At 46.3% G+C, this 20,100-nt stretch overlaps 1 protein-coding gene across 5 annotated transcripts in view; it reads right to left on the bottom strand.

Moving 5' to 3' along the window:
* LOC144934516 (cyclin-dependent kinase 14-like) overlaps positions 1 to 20,100 on the bottom strand; it is a 118,142-nt gene that overhangs the window by 14,271 nt on the left and 83,771 nt on the right. For all 5 annotated transcript variants that reach the window (XR_013637169.1, XM_078860368.1, XM_078860369.1 and 2 more), the window contains exons 14-15: positions 19,074 to 19,213; positions 17,140 to 17,248 (exon numbers count right to left, since the gene is read on the bottom strand). Coding sequence is in view for 4 of the 5 variants with exons in the window: in XM_078860368.1 (XP_078716494.1) it covers positions 17,163 to 17,248; positions 19,074 to 19,213 (226 nt within the window). In the remaining variant the exon portion in view is untranslated. The remainder of the gene's footprint in view (positions 1 to 17,139; positions 17,249 to 19,073; positions 19,214 to 20,100) is intronic.

The raw sequence follows: 20,100 nt of genomic DNA, 5'->3' as shown, positions 1-20,100 counted from the left end.
CATTGGGAAACTGTGCTTTATCACCATGAGTTAATCTCTTATCTTTAGAGATAACCATAGTTCATGTAACAACAACAAAGTCAAGATCCTCCATCCCCCACGCTCCAACCTTTACCAGACTGTTTTTGGGGCAAGAGCTGTAAGCGAACGCCTATCAGGGCTGGCACGGCACGCAAGAAGGTCGCCAACACAACACCTGGCCGCCTTTGTCTCCCCAGTACTGGTTTTATTTACACATGGCACCAGGTACTCGTTTAAGGACAAGTTGGCCATAGGGATGCCCAGCACGATTTAAAAAAAATGTTTACATAACCACAACTGATGTTGACTGTGGCCAGAAATCAAACTCGTGATGCAGTATGTCAACTCAACTGGACTACCGCTCGTAACCACGAAAGGACAAAGATTTCCTCATTTTGCCTGAACATACCTTGACGGCATGTGTTGTTAGCGAGCACCTATGAAGGCAGGCACGGCACACAAGTGGGTTGGTGGCCAGCATCACTGCCCGGCCGCGTTTGTCTCCCTACTAGCGATGTTTACACACCGCACCAGGTACTCATTTTAGGCTGAGTCGACCTAGGGAAGGCCCAGGACCGGTTCAGCTAATCGTCACTGGTGTTGGCCGTGAGTGGGAATCGTACCCGGGTCGCCGGGTTTACAAGCACAGCGCGCTAACCGCTGCACTACCGCGTTCTCGAATGCAACTACACACACACACGTGTGCACAAACACACACACACACGTGTGTGTGTGTATGTACTAGGCACAGAGTTGCGCACATAATAGGCAGACATGTGCAAGCACAAAGACACGTGTACAGTCACAACATGTGCGCAAGCCGCGTTGCCTCTTGCGGCACATCGCGCCGGTAACTACAAGTGCCCAGACACACTGCAGACTGACACCACGAGCCGCGGATGAAATATGTTCTGTCGGGCAGTATAATCGTGAGCGCGCACATGTGCGTGCTCTTGTTGTGCACAACGATCGACACGCACATTTGCGAACATACCCTCCCTCGCACGTGTACGCACGAATACACGCACGCACGCACACGTGTACGCGTGTGCTCACAGCTGGGTGTACGCACATGAAAACACACATTTGGAGAGAAAAAAAAAGAACGCGTAGCCTTTAACAGACTGTTGGAGTGAGTTCTGCCGTTTGCGAGTGCTTATTTACGCGGACACTGCACGAGAGGGGGGTGGTGTTGCCAGGATGGATACCCGCTGACCCCTCCTTCGTCTCACCCCACAGTTGATGTTTACACACTGCACAAGATGCTCATTTCAGGCTGAATGGACCTAGGGGGAGGGCCAGGATTAGTGCAGATAGCACTCACCAATGATGTTAGTTGTGGCTGGGAATCGAACACAGGTGGGCAGGTTCATAGTGGCAGTGTGCCAACAGCTACGCCACCACTCTTAAGCTATGCGCATATAGACACACACTAATTTGCATATAGTCACACATGCATGCACGTGCACACATATTCACAGAGGTGTGCTCCACGTGGGAACATGCATGTGCAAATATCAAAGACAAAGATCCCCTGTATAGCCTTTAACATAATTTTAGGGCAAGTGCTGTTAGCGAGCACCTATGAAGGCCAGCAAGGCACACGAAGGGGTGGGTGGCGAGCACCACGCCACCTTTGTCTCCCCAGAGTGGCGATGTTTACACATCGCACCAGGTACTCATTTGAGGCTGAGTCAACCTAGGGGAGGCCCAGGACCGATTCAGATAATCGTCACTGGTGTTACCCGTGAGCGGAAATCGAACTCGGGTCGCCGTATTTGTAGCGCAGCGTGCTAACCACTGCACCACCGCTCCCTACTTACGCACGCACACACGCACTCGCTTGCGTGCAAGTCACACTCTCAATAGCGTCTCTCTCCACAGGAGGCTAACAGATGACTTGCCTGTTTCTTGCCGGCGTCCCCCGACACACAATTATGGGAGGATTAGTTCCACTCGAGGATTATTATTAATACCAAACGGTAGCCCGGCAGAGGCGCCTAGCGAGACAACACGGAGCATGGAGGTTACCCTTCTCATAGGGCAGCTCACATGAAAAGCAATGCCCGCAACCAATGTCCATGCGAGAATAATCGCGCATATTTGAGTTGCAGTTCTGCTTTACATGTATAGTACTATATACTAGCGGAATATTCGACAGCGTTCTGTTACAGAACTGTATTGTGTCATGTTCTTACTAGTCTGGATTATTATTGAGGTGTAGACCACTTTCCTGGACATCTGTGAAAACGACCTTTAGAGCTCATTGGATTCCTCCAGTATAATAAAATAAAGTTTCTGATTCTGACTTTGAAAGTTCGTTTTTTTTTAAACGAGCCGTTTCGCTGCTGAATCGTGGATTAGGGAAAGAGTAAGGACAATATAAGTTAGGTTCTAGCCCATGTAATTATATTACACAATTCCGATTGCACTAAATATATATTTTTGTTTTCTTAGAGGATAGCATTTCAATAAAAAAAACATTTAAGAAAAAGGCATGAAATGTGCATAAAATGTAACACTGGCTGAAACACAATGCAAGACAGCTCTTTCGCTAAATATATCACCAGTATCAATGTCAAAATCACATGTCGTGATGCACACACATGCCAATAACGCACATGCAGTAAACGACGTTGTACAGATGCAGGTGTGATTGACTCGCCGGAGACATGAACGTGATTGAGCAGGATTGGGACACATAGGGAGACATGGTAAGTGATAAATAAAGGGGGCATCGATCAATCACTGCTCTTGCAGAGTGCAAACTCTGGGAAGACCAAGAGGCAGATAAGTCCAAGCATTTTCCGCATCACCTCATTGCTCGTTTATCCTTGCAGAGGGGGATGACTTGGGAGAAGAGTGGGGGGGGGGGGCAAAGGGCGTGACCCTTAGACAAACGCATGCCCTCAAACTGCAAAGTGTCAGGTTCTGCCCAGGAATTACTGTACGCTGCCTTCTGTTGGATTCCAAGAGCCTTGCGGAGCCCCAAGGGGCGATGTAACCCCCCCCCCACACACACAGACCAAGTGCTGCAAATCACACGACAGCCCCAGAGAATGAATGGCCCAGTCTCTGCTCTCTCCCTGCCACCACCCCCATGCCTCCTTCTCTTTCATGTAAAACTTGGAGTCTTCCATGGGACACATGTATGTTGAACTTTTTTTCGCATTGTACGTAGCCAACCATGCTAATTGGAGGTGGAGGGGAAGGAAAATAACCCAAACACAAAAAGCAGCCCTAAAGAAATGAGTTTTGAATCTACATTTAAAAGTGCATAGCTCCAGTGGCTTTCTAATATCGGAAGGTCGAGTTCCCGACAGCCGCAGAAGCGCATCTGAAAGCGCACATTGCAGTGACCGTCTTTGTTTGATGGTTATCCAAAATCCGCTGCTGCGAGGATGAGCGGAGTTTGCATGATGGTTTAAGCTTCTTGACGAGATCAACAAGGTATTGTGGTTAATTTGTAGCATGCAATTTGTGTGCAATGAGGGCTACCTTATAATGAATTCGTTCGGCAACTGGAATCCAACGCAGCTCAGCGAGCACTGGACGGACACGGTCGATACTTGCGGTACCCGTCACGGCACGGCCTGCATAGCTGCCAGCGTTGCTTCCTCCTCCATTCTGCCCAGGAGGTGCAGAATTGTCTTTGTGGTGCCACAGCAAGCGCTCGAGTACGCTTGCAATTACGATTCTTTTTTCTCTCTCGCGCGAGCTAACGGCTCCAAGTAAAAGGCACACGGGCGGTGGAGATAACACACTTGGGCGAGGGCACGGCAGCTTGCGTCGGGTGCAGACAAGGGAGCACGCGCTACCTGGAGGAAAAGGAACCGTGCTGGTAGTGGAGTATACGCTTTTGTAATGAGATAGGCAAAGTGCTTGGCAACAGGCAAAAATTAAGAAGGGGGGGGGGGGTGAAAAATGTATTTACTCATTATTAAATTTACTACTTACTTTTCTCATGCTATTCGTCGCGCACGGTTGCAGTTTAATTTGCGCGCGGTTGCAATACTACTTTGTTCAGTCGGTGTTAGCCGCTGAGGTTCGTGACGGGTTTCCTTTTTCATTCCTGTTGCTCCACGCCTCCTGCACTGTTTCTGTTACGTTGTAATGCGCACTGATGCCTACTTTATTGGGGGCGATGTTGGCACGTAAAATAAAGATTGATTGATGCAAAGGCATCAGGGGAGCTGGGGGATGTTAGCGATCGTGGTATTAGGAGTGTACAAGGTCGATTCTTCCATATCACCATACGTGCATTGCATTGGTGTGTTAAGAATCAATGTTTTAAACTATGTACATGTTGTACACCTGTGAACAATTCACAGAGAATGCACCCGATCCTGGCAGATCAAGGAAGCTAAGCAGGTTGAGCCTGGATAGCCTGCTTAGATGGGCAACCACCATACATATAGCAAGCAGTTGGTGAAGGCTCTTGTGAGACCAAAATTGTCAGCAGAAGGCACTGCAGAACAATCAATTGTTGTACTGTATTATATGCTACACTGTCAATGTTTACACGTGCTCAACGTCGAACCAGCACTGACCAGCATCGTGAGGTATGGTCAACAAACCCCACGACCCGTGGTCTGGGGAGACCCTCAAACAGCATTCAATATTATTTGGGTCTTTCGGTAAAGCTACGTAGATAATTTTTGTTATAAAATTGATACAAATGATATTTAATTATTTTTCTATCTACGTGGCTTTACCGAAAGACCCAAAGAATATGAATTCCTGCAGTCACGAAAGCTTCAAGTCAAGCATTTAATAGACAAAAAGGCAATGCAGATATAATTCTACACGTATGCTATGGATTCACATAATCCTTGCAGCCACTAGTGGCCGCTACATTTACCACAATGTAAAAAAAGAATGTGTTCATATTGCCAGCGATAACATGGAAAATAACTCGGGATAACAATGCGTAAACAGAAGAGATTAGAACGGTTGGCTACGTACGATGCGAAAAAAAATGTCCATACCACAGACAGATCAAAGCGTAATGCTCACGCTGCAGCTGCACACTGGCAGTATTTCCTGCGAGCCATATAACGTTCCATGTGGCAGTACCGCTTAAGCTTTACAGCGGAGTAACGGGGGATGCAAACAAGCAAGAGCCCACACTCCACCCAACTCCAGTGTTGCATGGGCGACGTAATTGTCAACAAACATTTGTAAGCAGGTCCTGACAGCAAGTAAGTCTATCTGAAATGAAAAGATAAGCAAATTTGCACGAGAAAATATTTTTACTTGGAAAAATGCCTCCGTGAGTATGGTATGCATACTTTGCTAAAAGACGTAAATTATTTCATATCAATACCGAGTCGAACACGTGGATAGCTAAAGATCGGCATGTGATACTTTCAGGAGGGACGCAATGCAAGATGAATTGTAAATGTATGTCGCTTCACATGATTGCAAGGATTTTCAAGCGGGTGAAGCGTTGGCGCAGTGGTTAGTACATTGCGCTGCGAACCTGGCGACCTGAATTCAACTCCCGACCACAGCTAACATCAGTGACGAGTGATGTCTGAACCCCCTAACCCTTCCCCACTTTCACCAACCCACACGAACCAGCATGGTCAAACAACCCACATGGCTGACTTGGTGTGATGAGGCCTTCGCCCAACAATGGATTCACCTAGAGCTGTATTATTATTATTTTGTAATTATTTTCAACATGAGCCACTAATATGCCTCAACAAGTCTAACATTTGCAAATAGAAGGTCACTTTTGAAACGTAAGCCTCTCGACTTATTGCAATTATAGGCAGGTTTTATTTTCTAGGAAACTCTCAAAACATGCAAAATTGTAAAAAAAAAAAGTAAAACATTTTTCACAGAAACTAGAAAGGTTGCATTAAATGTTGAAAAGTAGGTTGCACAAAGTCGGTACACTGGGATCAAAACCTGAGTTTAACCGGAATTGCCTCCACAGAGACGCATACAAAAGCAAAGATCCCCAGTATAGACTTAACATACTGTTGGGGCAAGAGTGGGTGGGTGGCCAGCACCACGCCCGACCGCTTTTGTCTTTCTAGAGGCGATATTTACACATCGCACGAGGTACTCATTTGAGGCAGAGTCGACCTAGGGGAAGCTCAGGACTGGTTCAGGTAATCGTCACTGGTGTTGGCCGTGAGTGGGAATCGAAACCGGGTTGCCGGGTTCGTAGCGCAGCGCACTAACCGCTGTACTACCGCTTCTCACACAGACACACGCAGTCACACACACAAAGACTGGCACACACAAAGACAAAGATCCCTACCTCCACCCCTGTTGGGGCAAATGCTGTTAGCGAGTACCTATGAAAGCAGGGACGACGCCCAGGACCAGTTCAAATATTCGCCACTGTTATTGGTCGTGAGTGCGAATCTGAACTTGTGTACTAACCACTTCGCCATCACTCCCCATGCATGCAGTCACACACGCGCGCACTAATACATATACCTGACAAAAAGACAAAGATCCCCTGTATATCCTTACCAGACTGTTGGGGCAAGTGCTGTTAGCGCAAACCTATGAAGGCCGGAACGGTACACCAAGGGGTGGGCGGCCAGCACTACGCCCAACCGCCTTTGTCTCCCCAGTAGCGATGTTTTTACACACTTCACCAGGTACTCATTTGAGGCTGAGTCGACCTAAGGGAGGCCCAGGACCAGTTCAGATATTCGTCACTGGTGTTGGCCGTGAGCAGGGATCAAACACGGGGGGGCGCCGGGTTCGTAACGCAGTGCGCTAACCGCTACACTACTGCTCCCCTGACACAACACGCACGTTCTCACACATATGCATGCACTCAGTAACACACAGCCATGCTTGTGAGTACCTGTATGTGTCACACGCATGCACACACTCAGACACAAACACATGCAAAGACACGTACATGCATGTCAAAACTACTAAACTATTTTTTTTTTACCATGTAAGGCCCATTGAGCTATTTAACTCTTATTCAGAAGTGACCTGACCACAAATGATAGCTCAGCGAAGATGTTTTCATCACGTGGAAATTTATAGCGGCCAAATACTCTCATTGCGTGTTTCTGAATGTGAAGGGAAAATCCGGAGGACTCGGAGAAAAATCTACACGACCACAGGGAAAACATGCAAGCTCCAAATATACAGGCATAAGGGCAGGGATCGAACCCACAACCTGTATATGTGTGTGCGTGAGTGCATTCATGTGCGAGTTTGTATGAATGTGTGCAGACACATGTGTTGTTGCAAGTGTTTGTGTGTGAGGCACACACATGCACTCGCACACACAAACAAGTGTATGCACACTCGAAATAAAAACCAAAATACAAAGGTTCCCAATGAAGTCAAAGACTGTTGGCGCAAGCGATGCTAGTTCAGCAGCAAGCACCTATTAAGACCAGCACAGTGTGCGAACGCACACGTGCGCACGTGCACACGTGCGCACGTGCGCGCGTGTGTTGACACACATACCCATCAGTGTAACGCGTGTACACATCGGGTTGCGCGGCTCAAACGGCCCGAACACCATGCCATAGGCCCCTTTGGCTAGAGCCCTTGGAATGTGTGGAGAGTAAAGGAAGAACTTTCTGCCAAATCTCCGTGCAAACAAACTGCGGGGATCATTGAAAACAGATTGCCAAGAGAGCTCGTCGAGGCCAGAGTGGAGCAGGGGGCCGATCGTGAATGGGGCGCCTTCCTTTGGCGAAACGTCTCGCCTGCTGCAAGCTATCTCACATTTCTATACCCTTGTTATTTTGGGTCAATACACAGTGTTAGAGAGAGTGTGCGCTGAAATTGCGGTTTAATTTAAAGCGAGTATTTCCACGCATCATGCTGCCAAACACAGTAGAGCCAAGCCATGTCTTGCACAAACCTTGTTCCATGATGATGATACATCTTTTGAGTAACCATTGATTTTTTTTTATAGAAAAAAATCATCAAAGGCTTTGAAATTTAAATAAACATGAATGGCAATGCCTGATGCATTTTTATATGCATCTTGTTTTTAGAGGACACTAAAGTTTTGGCAACAAGTGTTATGTTTTAATTTGTAGGAATTAACATTCTAGTCACGTTAATAGCATTTTAGGTGTAGTGGAAGTATTAGTAAGAACATTGTTGTTAAAATGTTATGATTATAGAATAAGCATGATCGTTTGTAGTATGAATACTGCTCAAAGGAGATTTGTTATAAAGGAAAACATTGAATACAGTAGTTTACCAATATTTAGAAATAATTATTTAAGAGTAATTCAAAGACTGGTTAAGGAATGAAGAAACAATGGAGGTCACCAATGTCACGAGAACAACTGACGTTGGATGGACAAATTAAACTGCGAAACGGATACCGAAAGAATGCAAGATAGAAGAAGAGGAAGACAGCGGAAGAGACGGCAGCAGCGAGATGAATACAATTATTTGGACGCCACTGCTGGACAAGAACAACGAAGGAAATGAAATAAAATGGGATGGGTGGGGGGTGGAGTGAGGCTTTTGCCCACTGGTGGGAAGTTACAGGCTGACAACAACAACAACAATGTAGCACCAGCAGCAGCAGTGGATCTATTTAAAGGAAAGGAACCCAGCACACGACTTTAGAGGATGCACCTGCCTGGGGCACAGCTGCACACGCAAACACGGCGGTCGCCCGGGTCGTGCGAGAGCCGCGAGCCCAGGCTGTCCGTATCGCGCGTCTGTTTGGCTCGCTGCCTCTCACATGATCTCCTCCAATCTGAATTGCGGGGCTGTGACCTGCTGCAAATGTTTAAATAACCAAGTAGGCTCATGCTAAATGTGGATTATTATGGCTATAGTTTACACATGGGTCGTTCTACAAATTAGGCAGCCTCAATAGAATTTCGAAATCATCCTAAGCAATAAATGTATTTTTGGGTCGATCGGGTAAATATAAATGTGTCGTTAAACCCGACAGAACCGTTTCGTAAGGTTTGTCACGTAAACAAAAAGTGCCAATTAGTTACTACTTCAGCACAACGGTGTATTGGAGAGTAAACCCACACCATTTACAATTCGAGTCCAACGTTTTGCTGGTGATTACAACCAGCTTCATCAGGCGATTAGCCATAATCTTAAATACGTAAGGGGTGTCATTTTCCAAGTAATGTTCTACAGTTTTAGAAAACATTTCTAATTTATGGAATATGTCAAAGGGTTGACATGTAGTTGAAATGGAACGCAGCATCGCAATAGTGTTACAACTTCAGCCAAGCTTGTGCTTTGAGTAATACAAGGAATGTAGCAGCGGCAGCAGCAAGGATGGGAAGAGACTGGAGGAAGTGGAGGATGCTCTGCGGGGATGCCTCAAAGTCCCACAGGGGATCTGCTAAATAACCGTCCAAACGTTTGGCTAATGCGATAAACAAACGCACAGCAGGCCGCTGCTGGTCTGGGGTCTGTGATTACAAAATAGCATTCATGCCACAGTCACTGCCTATGGATTCCACGGTCAAGGCTCATGTTCCACCATCTGCGTTTGTGGGTGGATTGATTCAGAGCTTGAGACCACACTGCCCTGTGGTCTCGCTGATGCCCTATTCACAAATGGACACACGCGTTAATTAATTCCATTATGCAATCGGTAGGACACAGCAAATGAATGAAGGCATATATACATATTAATTCCCATCCTGAATGAGCTTGTGATGGTAAAATGGCTGAATGGTGGGGGGGCTAGAGGGGGAGGGAGGGGAGTGATGTTGAGTGGCTCATGGGGGGAGCTGGGATGGGGGTTTTGTGCCTCCTCTTCCTCTCCTCTTTGCTGGTTTCGTGAGTGCCTTGGAGACATTCCCTTTTAATTATCGCTCGTGTAAAAACAAGGTAATGCATTAGTCGGACAACATTTCCTGTGGGCTTGCCTGGCCTGCCCTAGAGAAACATCTGTAAAGTGATTGTTTGCTCGCCGTGCTGTTTTAACATCAAGAGCCATGTTGGACGTTGCTTTTACAAAACATGTATATATAAGGCAAGAAATGAAGTGTAATATTTAGTGTGTAAATATTTATAAATGTTGTTACTTGAAATATGCACAACAAAAAAAGCATATTTATTATTCTTTTAAACATCTTTTGTAGCTGTGATCTTTTTTATTGTGAATATGAAAACGTATCAAATCATTGCACCTAAACAGTATGCGTGAATACTAAACATTTTCAGCCGTGTAGTTACAAATATATATCAGTGCTGAATGTTTTGCTAATTTTATGTTTAAAACATAAGGCTATACTTTACTATTACTACATATGTATTTGAAACATCTCTTGGTCTATGTGTCGTGCATCTTTACTTAAAGACATTGGCAATCATGGCCTTCCATTTAGCTCTGTTGATATTACTCATACGTGTTTTATGAAATGAGCATGTTCATGGTTATGCACTCTATTCAAAGCCACATTCTAAAATGTCTTCCGAAAAAAATTGGATTGGAGAAATAACGTCAAAACCAGAAATGGAGAAAATATTAACCACCTCTGATTTTCTGATGACAGTCATTGTAATAACTACCCACCCGTGCAAGCACTATCCAGACTCAGCCTCTACTTAGCTTCTGAGATTTGATGATATTGGGCGAGCTCCAGGTGATTTAGTCATAGGTTTATATTGTATGATTCTACGTACTTTTCTTGCCAATTTTTTCTGCAGTCCAAGTTTTACGAATTTTTTACTTTTGCAGTGTCATCACCTTAATTCATCTCTTCACTTAAAATTAGCCCCGCATGTATATGTACATATGAAATATGCTGGAAGAAGCAGAGAAGGAATTAACAATTCTATGTGCTCATTACTACGAAGTGAAACTCCTTGAGAGGGTTATTGAAGTTACTGATGGTATGATTAATAATTCAGTCAACTCTGTTTCAAACCATTCGATTTCAACATCAGAAATGACAGGTCATGCTGTGCAGGTGCTTCTTGCTCCGTAAAGGTGTTTTTAATGAAATACTTTGATCTACATTTCATCATCATCAGCCATTGTCTATCAACTGCTGAATGAAGACCTCCCCATGCCATGTTGGTCATGGGGGCTTGTTTTGACCATACTTCACACTGGTCAAGTTGATGAATTGGGGTTCCCAAGGTACAGTTGAGATATATCGATTGACACTTATGTTAGTCGTGGCTCTGATATGCTAGCCACGGCTAGCATCACAGTGCCACCAGCCCACTTTGTCATCATCCCTTACAATTTTAACGCTGCCACCCTCCAGCTCACTCCTGCATGTGAACTGATGTCATCGTTCCATCTCCGTGGCGGTCATTTTCTTGGACGTGTTCTCTCCATCTATAAAAATCCAGCAAACGAGAGGTTTTAACGGGGCACTATGACGGTCAGGATGGGCCCCCTTGGGAAGGATGATTAAAAGCCGAAGAGGTGGCCATTAGGTCAGAGGGCCTTTGATCCACGGACCAATCAATCAGTGGTGGGGAAACAGCTCAAAAGGTCCTTTCAATCGATAAAACAAAACCCACCTCAAATGCAACTCATCCTCGTTTGCTGACCTTTTGTAATTAGATTACTGTGACCTTGTGACCTTTCTGCAGCCTAAGATGTTGTCTACATTATACACATAATTTTTGTTTAAAGTCCCCCCCCCCCCACCAATGTGGTGTTATCACTCTTTTATAATTATATCTTAACTCGGCGATGGCGCAGCTCTTAACGCACTGCACTGCGAACCCGGCGACCTCAGTTTGATTACTGGCCACGACTATCGTCAGCAATGAGTGAGATGTGAACTGGTGCTATTTGGTAACAAAGTCTTAAAGATGCTCTATCAACCAAGCAATAGCTAAAGACTTGAGCGATAAAAGCCAACATTTAGTGAACACACAAGTTAGTTTTATTTAGTGTAAAATAACATTCCAATGTTTTAATGCATTTATAATGGGACTGAGACTGTGTTTTAGCCCCAGCGTGCCAACTTAGTCGATGCCAGGTCTCCACCTTCACGCCTCAGCAATTCTCACTGCAGTTATTACATCTTGGGATTTAACCATGCCAGCCTAATGAAATGTTTCTATGGAAGTGAGAGAAAATGACAAGTCTTCACCAAAAGCCCAGAACTTGGCAGTTGCATGATTCAACGCTTAAAAAATAAAAGTAAATCATATTTATAACAGGAAGGCTGCTTAATTAAGCAAGGGTTTTTTTCTAATGAAAATCGAATTAACACACGTGAGCCTTGACAAAGGAATGCAACGTAATCAAAGCACAAGGCAGTGAAGGTAAAGGTGCAGCCCTGCAATTGCTTGCTCACGCCACTGCTCGCAGGCCTCTGCAAGGGCGATCTCTTAGAGAGGCCTTCTATAGGGTAATTGGCCTACTCTTCCGCGCTGGCTAGACGTCTTAGAAGAAGTGAGATTACTCTTTGGTTCTTTCGGTAAAGTCACGTAGGTAGAAAAATAAAATAAAAAATAATACATCACGACGTTTCGATCACAACACAAGCGGTCGTCCTCAGGTGGAAAAAATAATCCAGCAGTGGAACTACTAAACCAGGAAGAAATACAGCGAGATGGCTGCTACAACAAGACGTTATATATGTGGTGAAGGGCAAGCAGGCGGGGTCTGAGCTGGAAAGGAATTCCATCCCCACATGCAAGCACGTCAGTTGTGTTAATGGGGCAGATTAGGGAGAGAGAGATTCGGAGATTAGCATGAAATGAGCTTCCGTCGTCGCATAAGAGCATCGCCCCCGCATATGCGCACAACAGCAGTGTTAATGGGAGATGAAGACTATGTTGATGGGAGAGATTAGGCAAAGAGATTAGGGGGATTAGCAGGTTAATGTCATGTCTATGTGTAACACAAGCTGCGGCGCTGCCAACTGCGCTGTGAGAGGCAAGCGCGTCCACGCAAGGGAACCACCGCAACGGTGGTCGCGCCAGTGAGACACACAGCCCATCACACAGCCAGAACCATCGATACATCGAGGCTAAGAGAGCAGAGGTGGCCATGTTAGTGAGACTCCAGCCCGTTAATGCAGAGGCACCTAACAGGGCAATGCAACTCAGAGAGTCGGAGATAACAGCCAAACGGCAGGAAGGATGGAAGCACCACAGCAAGGTCACGACTTTGCTTGGTTAATAACGTCCTTCCAATGATTGCTCAGCTTATACCCATCTTCTCCGTTGAAATTGTCTCTGTGTTTATATATCTGGTTGGATTCATGGACAAATCTTTGATGGTAGCCCAAAGGTTTGCAGAGTACCTTGGTCTCGGAAAAATAATATCGTGCGAGCCCACTGCGTTATAACAATGATCAGCCATGGCAGAGGTATTGGTTCTGCCATGTTTTAAATCTGCCTTGTGTTCAAGAACACGGTCCGAGACATGTCGTTTCGTTTCCCCAATGTAACTGCTGCCGCAGACACAACTTAGTTTGTAGACACCAGGGTATTGCATGTCAGGAATCACATCCTTCACAGATGGGATCAAATCACGGATTTTATGTACTGTATTGAATCGGACCTGGATCTTGTGTTTAAGATTTTGGAAATATTTTTGGTAACACCTGCAATGTATGGCAAGGTGATGGTTTTGATTGGGTCCTCAGATGGTTGTCTCCCCATGGTTGGGGCTACAGCTTTGCGGATTGCGCGGTCTGAGTATCCATTCATCTTGAGGGCTTGGTGTACGTGCTCCAGTTCACTGCCTAGATGGCGCTGGTCGTAGATGCAGCGGGCCCTATGGTATAGTGTTTTGATGAGGGAGTTCTTCTGGGCCAGATGGTGGTGGGAGTCAGGCTTTGGATAGGAATCCATGTGGGTGGCTTTCCTGTAGACGGAATGTCCCAACATGCCATTAGGCCTCTTCTCGATCAAAACATACAGGAATGGTAGCTTGTCATCATTTTCCACTTCCATGGTGAATTTGATGGATGGGTGTATGGAATTGATGTGGTTGAAAATTTGGTTCAGTGCTGGCTGGCCATGCGGCCAGATGACGAAAGTGTCATCCACAGGTAAGGACATAGGGTGGATGTCAGGATGGCATTTGTTTGAAATTTCTCCATGAAAACATTCGCTACCACTGGTGATAAGGGAGAACCCATCGGGGTACCTTCATTTTGTTTGTACAATGTACCATTCCAGATGAAGTGTTGGTAAGGCAGTGCCTCACCAAAGTTGGTACATCAGGATTGAGGGTTTGGTGGTACATGTTGTTTATGTCGTTTATTGTGAAAATTCGATCACAGTTCCTATGATCACTGTTACATTGCTTTTATGGTTTTATGTTGGTGATTTCGAAAAGTTTTTTGGTTTGGCCATGTTTGTTTGTTGGAGTACGGAGTTAAACTGATGGCCTTAATCTAAGTTGTCTTGTGGTTGTTGTTGTTGTTTGACTTCCATCCCACTGGGATTTCTGCACACAACGTTGGTGTACGGTGCTTTTTCTGCAATATTTTGCTGTCTTTTCTTGGATTTTCTGTTTGCACATAGTCACATAGTCACTTTAAGATGTTTTCTTGTTCATGTTTTTGGTTTTAGTTTGTTGCGGTTGCACCCGATTCAAGGGCCGAATGGCTCACAGGGCTATACCAAATAAATGAAACTGAAAAAAAAGTCTTAAATTATTGAAGACTTGGTCGAAACATCGTGATATATATATATTTTTTTCTACTAACGTGACTTTACCGAAAGAACCAAATAGTATGGATTCCGGCAGTCACGAAAGCTTCAAATCAAGATAGAAGTGAGATTACCCATACTTTACCCGACAACATTCGTCCTGCCGATTGACTAAGAACGGAGTGAAAGACAAATCACCCTAACGTGGCCAAAAGACAAAATTAAGTCGAATTACACGATCAAACTGCACGCCGTGCAAGCAGAACAAAGAAAGCAAAATAAAAACCGACAAAGCGCACAAATAACAATTACAAAAGGGCACGCGCTCTTCAAGACAACCTGTCGAAAAATCTGCCACGGTCCCAGAATGTAAAATTTTAAGCCAAAGACAATAAATAAGTAAGCAAATAAATAAATAAAATGCAATCCAAAATGCTGCGCGCCTCACTGTGCGGCGGCGAGCGCTTGCGTGATTGCCATCCGATTGAACCTGTCGCGCTGTAGCCAGCCGCCACAGGATTAATCTGCCCCTGCTGAGACCCTGACGACATTCAGCACTCACATCAACCCAGCCAATTTTCACTCTCCCGGGTGGGCGGGGGAGGGTACAAAAGACAAAGATCCCCCATATAGCCTTAACAGAATGTATGAGCAAGTGCCGTTAGCAGGCACCGTTGAGAAGGCCGGCAAGGCAGATGAGGGGGTGAGTGGCTAACAACACGCCCGGCCACCTTTGTCTCCCTAGTGGCGATGTTTACATACCACACCAGGTACTCATTTAAGGCTGAGCCGGACGAGGGGAGGCCCAGAACCAGTTAAGATAATCGTCACTTTGGAAACTAACTCGGGTCGCCGAGTTCGTAGCGCATTGCGCGAACCGCTACGCCACCGAGGGTACACACACACTCACACCCAAGGACACGCACATGGACACCCAGATACCTGGCACTCCGGTTCTGAAATAAAAAAATGTGATCCCGTAAGGTTTAATCTCAGTGTGCGGAATATAACACTATCCCACCGGTTTATTTCCGCTTGGTTGCGTTTGATGTCTTGCGTTTGCATGAAATGCTTTGAATAGGGGAATGTTAAATTAAAGCAGCTAAACGTAATCCATGTATGCATTTCGAATTGTTTTAAAAGTAAATTTAAAAAATGACACGATCCTGTCAGTGTTGCGTACAATTAAGTACGGGCTATGAAAAACGAACGGCCTTATGTAGAGTAGGGCTATTGCAGTGTGATGACGAAGTTGGAACGTTACAGTTTATTTTTTCATTTGTTTTCAGAGACGTGTGCTTTATGAGCGAGTCCGATTAATGAATAGATAGCGAGTAATAATACATCAGTTGCTAGCATTAGGAATTGTAAACTAGGATTTGGCCGCACCGGACGTCAGTTGCAAATACGTAACAATACGAGATAGTCATTTTCCAGTTTTCGTGCAGTGCACACGCCTAATAGTTAACATCCATTCGAATGGTTCATTGTGCTCGAGTTCACATTCTCATATTCGGCCGACTAAAAACATGCGCAGGCCTACGCTGATGCCATGTGACACGCGTTCAGTGTAACCAGCATTGTGCTTCGTATCCCCCCCACCCCCAAACAACCCCCCAACCAAATTGTCCCCCATCCCGTGGGTGGCCACCGAGGGGGGGATTATCTGGCCCTCCTCACGCCTCCGCAAGTAAATAACTACATTCATCCTCTGAGCCCAGCCCTGACCTCTTTTTTTTCAAATCCCCGATCCCACTGAGCAATCTGTGTAGCTGCAGGCCTTGAAATGCATCCGGACACCAGCTGCTCTAGTGACGTGCCGAAAAGCCACCGCGTTTGCCTGTGCACGCCAAGTGGCAAAGGGGGGGGTGGGGTGGTGCGTGTAGGCAGCTGCACGCACGCATCATGTGCGTGCGACTAAAAACAGACTTCGTAAATACTGACCGTGGTGCGTGCACAACTGGGGACACACAGACGCACGTACGTACTGCGTGGTGCGTGCTCACAAGACTATGACCCTGTACAGGAAACCTGTAATTAGCGGAACCCTCTTCGCCAGACTGTAATACAAGCGCAACAGACCACTACGACGAATGTGTGTGTGTATAGAGGGATCGGCAAGCTTGGCCTGCTCCCCGTCGTGTGCAAGATGTCGATGAGGAGGCTTCAAATAACAATGCTGCAGTACTTTGCAAGTCTCGGCCATTTTTACCCGAGTTATATACCCCTTTTCCACAGGGAAATCCGAGCCATGCCAGCATGACCCCCCCCCCCCCGCCCATGGTATGGCTTGTTTTCCACTGGACATTTGCCCTGCCGAGCCAGAGCCAAACCCGTGAAACCCTGGCCTCACTGGACATCTGAATCTGGCTCGGGGTCAAGCAGGCCGCACGCAATCAAATGACTTGACTCGTTTCATTGTGTGTGTGACGTCAGTAGCATGACTCGAGTTCTGCAGTGGAAAAACAACCCGCAGTCTCCTTTGCTGCTCAGTTGTAAAACAGAAAGGAGGTATCAACGTCAGTGGTGGTGTGGCAGTACCTGCATAGCAGTATGGAGGCTGCTCAGTGCTTCTGGCTGAATTTCCCGTAGAAGCCCACGCTGTCCTCCGCATGCAGCTTCACCTCCGGCACGGAGCATATCGAGGTCACTGTCAGACACAAAGACAACGATCCCCCCGCAAAGGGTTAACAGACTCATCTTCTTGGTTCTTTCGGTAAAGTCACGTAGAATGGAAATAATAAAATAATAATAAAACATAATAAGATAATATAATAATATTATATAATTTGTTTTTATAATTTTTTATCATTTTATTATTTCCATTCTACGTGACTTTACCGAAAGAACCAAGAAGATGAATCCCTGCAGTCACGAAAGCTTTAAATCGAAGGTTAACAGACTGTTGGGGCTAGGGTGGTCACATGACGCACACGCACAACATGGTACATACACACATAGGACGCACATGTAACCGCAGGAAACAACAGACGGCATCAGCACAAATACACACATAGGACAAAGATTGCAATTAGCAAGCACCCATTAAGGCCGACATTGTACTGTACACAGGGAGGGGGGGGGGGTGATGTCGCCAGTGCATCTGACGACATTTTTCTCCACAGTACTCATGTACACGTACTTATTTAAGGCTGAGACGACCTAGAGGAGACGCAGAACCAGTTCCGATATCACGAACCACTGACATTAGCCACAACTGGTTTCTCGGTTCGTACTGCAGTGCGCAAAGCACTACACGCCACAGCTCCGCATACATAGGACACGTACATCAGCCAAAGACAAATATCCCCCTATCACTGTAGAGCCTGTTGGGGCAAGTGCTGCGAGTGAGCACACACAAAATAGACATATATACACATAGGATGCAACACACAGGACACACACAAAGACAAAAAGCTCCCGTATATAGCCTTTGAGAGACGGCTGGGGCAAGTGTTGTAAGAAAACACCGATCAAAGCTGGCAAGACACATGAGGGGGTGGGTGGCCAGCACTACGTCCGACTGTCTTTATTTCCTCACTGCTGCTGTTTACATATTGCACCAAGTACCCATTTAAGGCTCTAATAAACCTAAGGGAGGTCCGGAACAGGTTCAGATATAATCACCACTGTTATTAGCTGTGAACGGAAATCAAACTTGGGATGCCAGGTTCATAGGGCAGTGAGCTGAACACTGCCCGACCACTCCCCACACATACAGACATGACACACAGGAAACACGCACATGCATAACATATACATGGACTCGGAAGACACAAAATCACTCCGATCATACACACAGGACACTCGCATAACAAACAGGGCCACACACGCCTGTGCTCGGTCACTCGTGTGCTCGCCTGCATACACTCGCGACACTTGTGCACTTACACGAACATAGCAAGCGAGGGTTTTATTTTTGTCACAACATGGTGATGGATCTCCAAGCCCTGCGAGATGGAATAATTGGGCTAGGCCTCTGTTTTGACAGCAACAGAAAGCTGATACCTCACGCCGCACGATTTTCATCATGTAATGTGCGCACATTTTTAGTTTTTTCTCTCACGAATCCATCAATATTCGCCATTACCACTTTTGAATTCGGCATTCCGGCTGAAAGAGTGATGACGTTGCTCAGACCTCTATGCATCACAGCTCAGAATTAATGCTTTAAAGGTTGCTCAGTTCACAGGGCTAGGGGTCAGAGTGAGGTGTTAGTCGCCCTCTTAAGTGTCCCGAGATCAATAGTTTCCCTGCTAAATCTTCCCCACCTCGCAGTCAGGTTAGGTCGAATGATGCATTTCGTTAGCAGCCTGTTTCACCGCCATAATTGCAATATTTTTAATTACTTTGAGAAGGTGGAAAAAAAAATATGACAACTTTCTAATAGATTTTTTTTTCAGCGGATAAAGAGAACCCGGCTCTCCGTTGGAAACGCCGGGTGTGTGTGTCTCTCTCTCTACGTGTGCACTCACTGTCAGAGAGCTCCGTGAGCCTGGGAGGGAGGTCGCTGAAGTACGGGTGGCTGAGTGCGTCGATAGCTGTAATGCGACTCCTGGGGTGTGCCTGCAACAGGCGCGACGCGAGCTCCTCCGCTACGGGAATGAGTGCCAGCCTGCTCGCACACACACACACGTGCACACACACACAGGCGCACACAGCATGTGGTCATTGTGTACACAGGACAAAGATCCCCCCCCCACAGCTGACTGTCGGGGGCAAGTGCTGTCAGATAACACAGGTATGCACATGCTAACACGCACAGCACAAAGATCTCCCGTAAAGCCTTAATAGACTGTTGGGGCAAGTGCTGTTAGTGAGCACCTATGAAGGTCAGCAGGGGACACGTGGGGGTGGGTGGGTGGTGAGCACCACGCCCGGCCGCCTTCGTCTCCCTAGTCACGATGTTTACACAGCGCACCAGGTACTCATTTGAGGCTGAGTCGACCTAGGGGAGGCCCATGACCGATTCAGATAATCGTCACTGGTGTGGATGGCCATAAGCGGGAATCGAACTTGGGCCACCGGGTTTGTAGCGCAGCGCGCTGACCGCTACACAAACCCGTGGAAACACGCACACACACCATGACACACAAACAAACATAGGACACACACGCACAGGGTAGGAAACACAGGACACACACAGCACACACGTGCACATAGGACAAAGAGAGTGGAATCCCCTATATGGTATACTTAGACCCTATTAAGGCTGACTCAGTGCGCAAAGGGGTGGGTGTGGCCGGGCCAATAATGGTGGTGACATGTTTCACGAGGAACTTATTTGAGGCTGAGTTGACTTAGGGGAGAGACGGGACTGGCTCGTGTCATTGCCACCGATGTTAGTTGTGTTCTGGGAATCCAACTCAGCCCTCTGGGTTCGTAGCACAGTGCGATAACCACAAAGCCAGGGGCCCATCCATTTAGTGGGTTCGCAAAAATCTGTCAAAACTTGACCCCTCCCCGCCTCCCTATACTTTTACCCCCCCCACACACGTGCGT

This window comes from Lampetra fluviatilis, chromosome 10 (genome assembly GCF_964198595.1).
Source record: "Lampetra fluviatilis chromosome 10, kcLamFluv1.1, whole genome shotgun sequence".
Taxonomy (NCBI): domain Eukaryota; kingdom Metazoa; phylum Chordata; class Hyperoartia; order Petromyzontiformes; family Petromyzontidae; genus Lampetra; species Lampetra fluviatilis.
The sequence above is the reverse complement of the archived record's forward strand: the minus strand, read 5'-3'. Positions and strand labels throughout refer to the sequence as shown.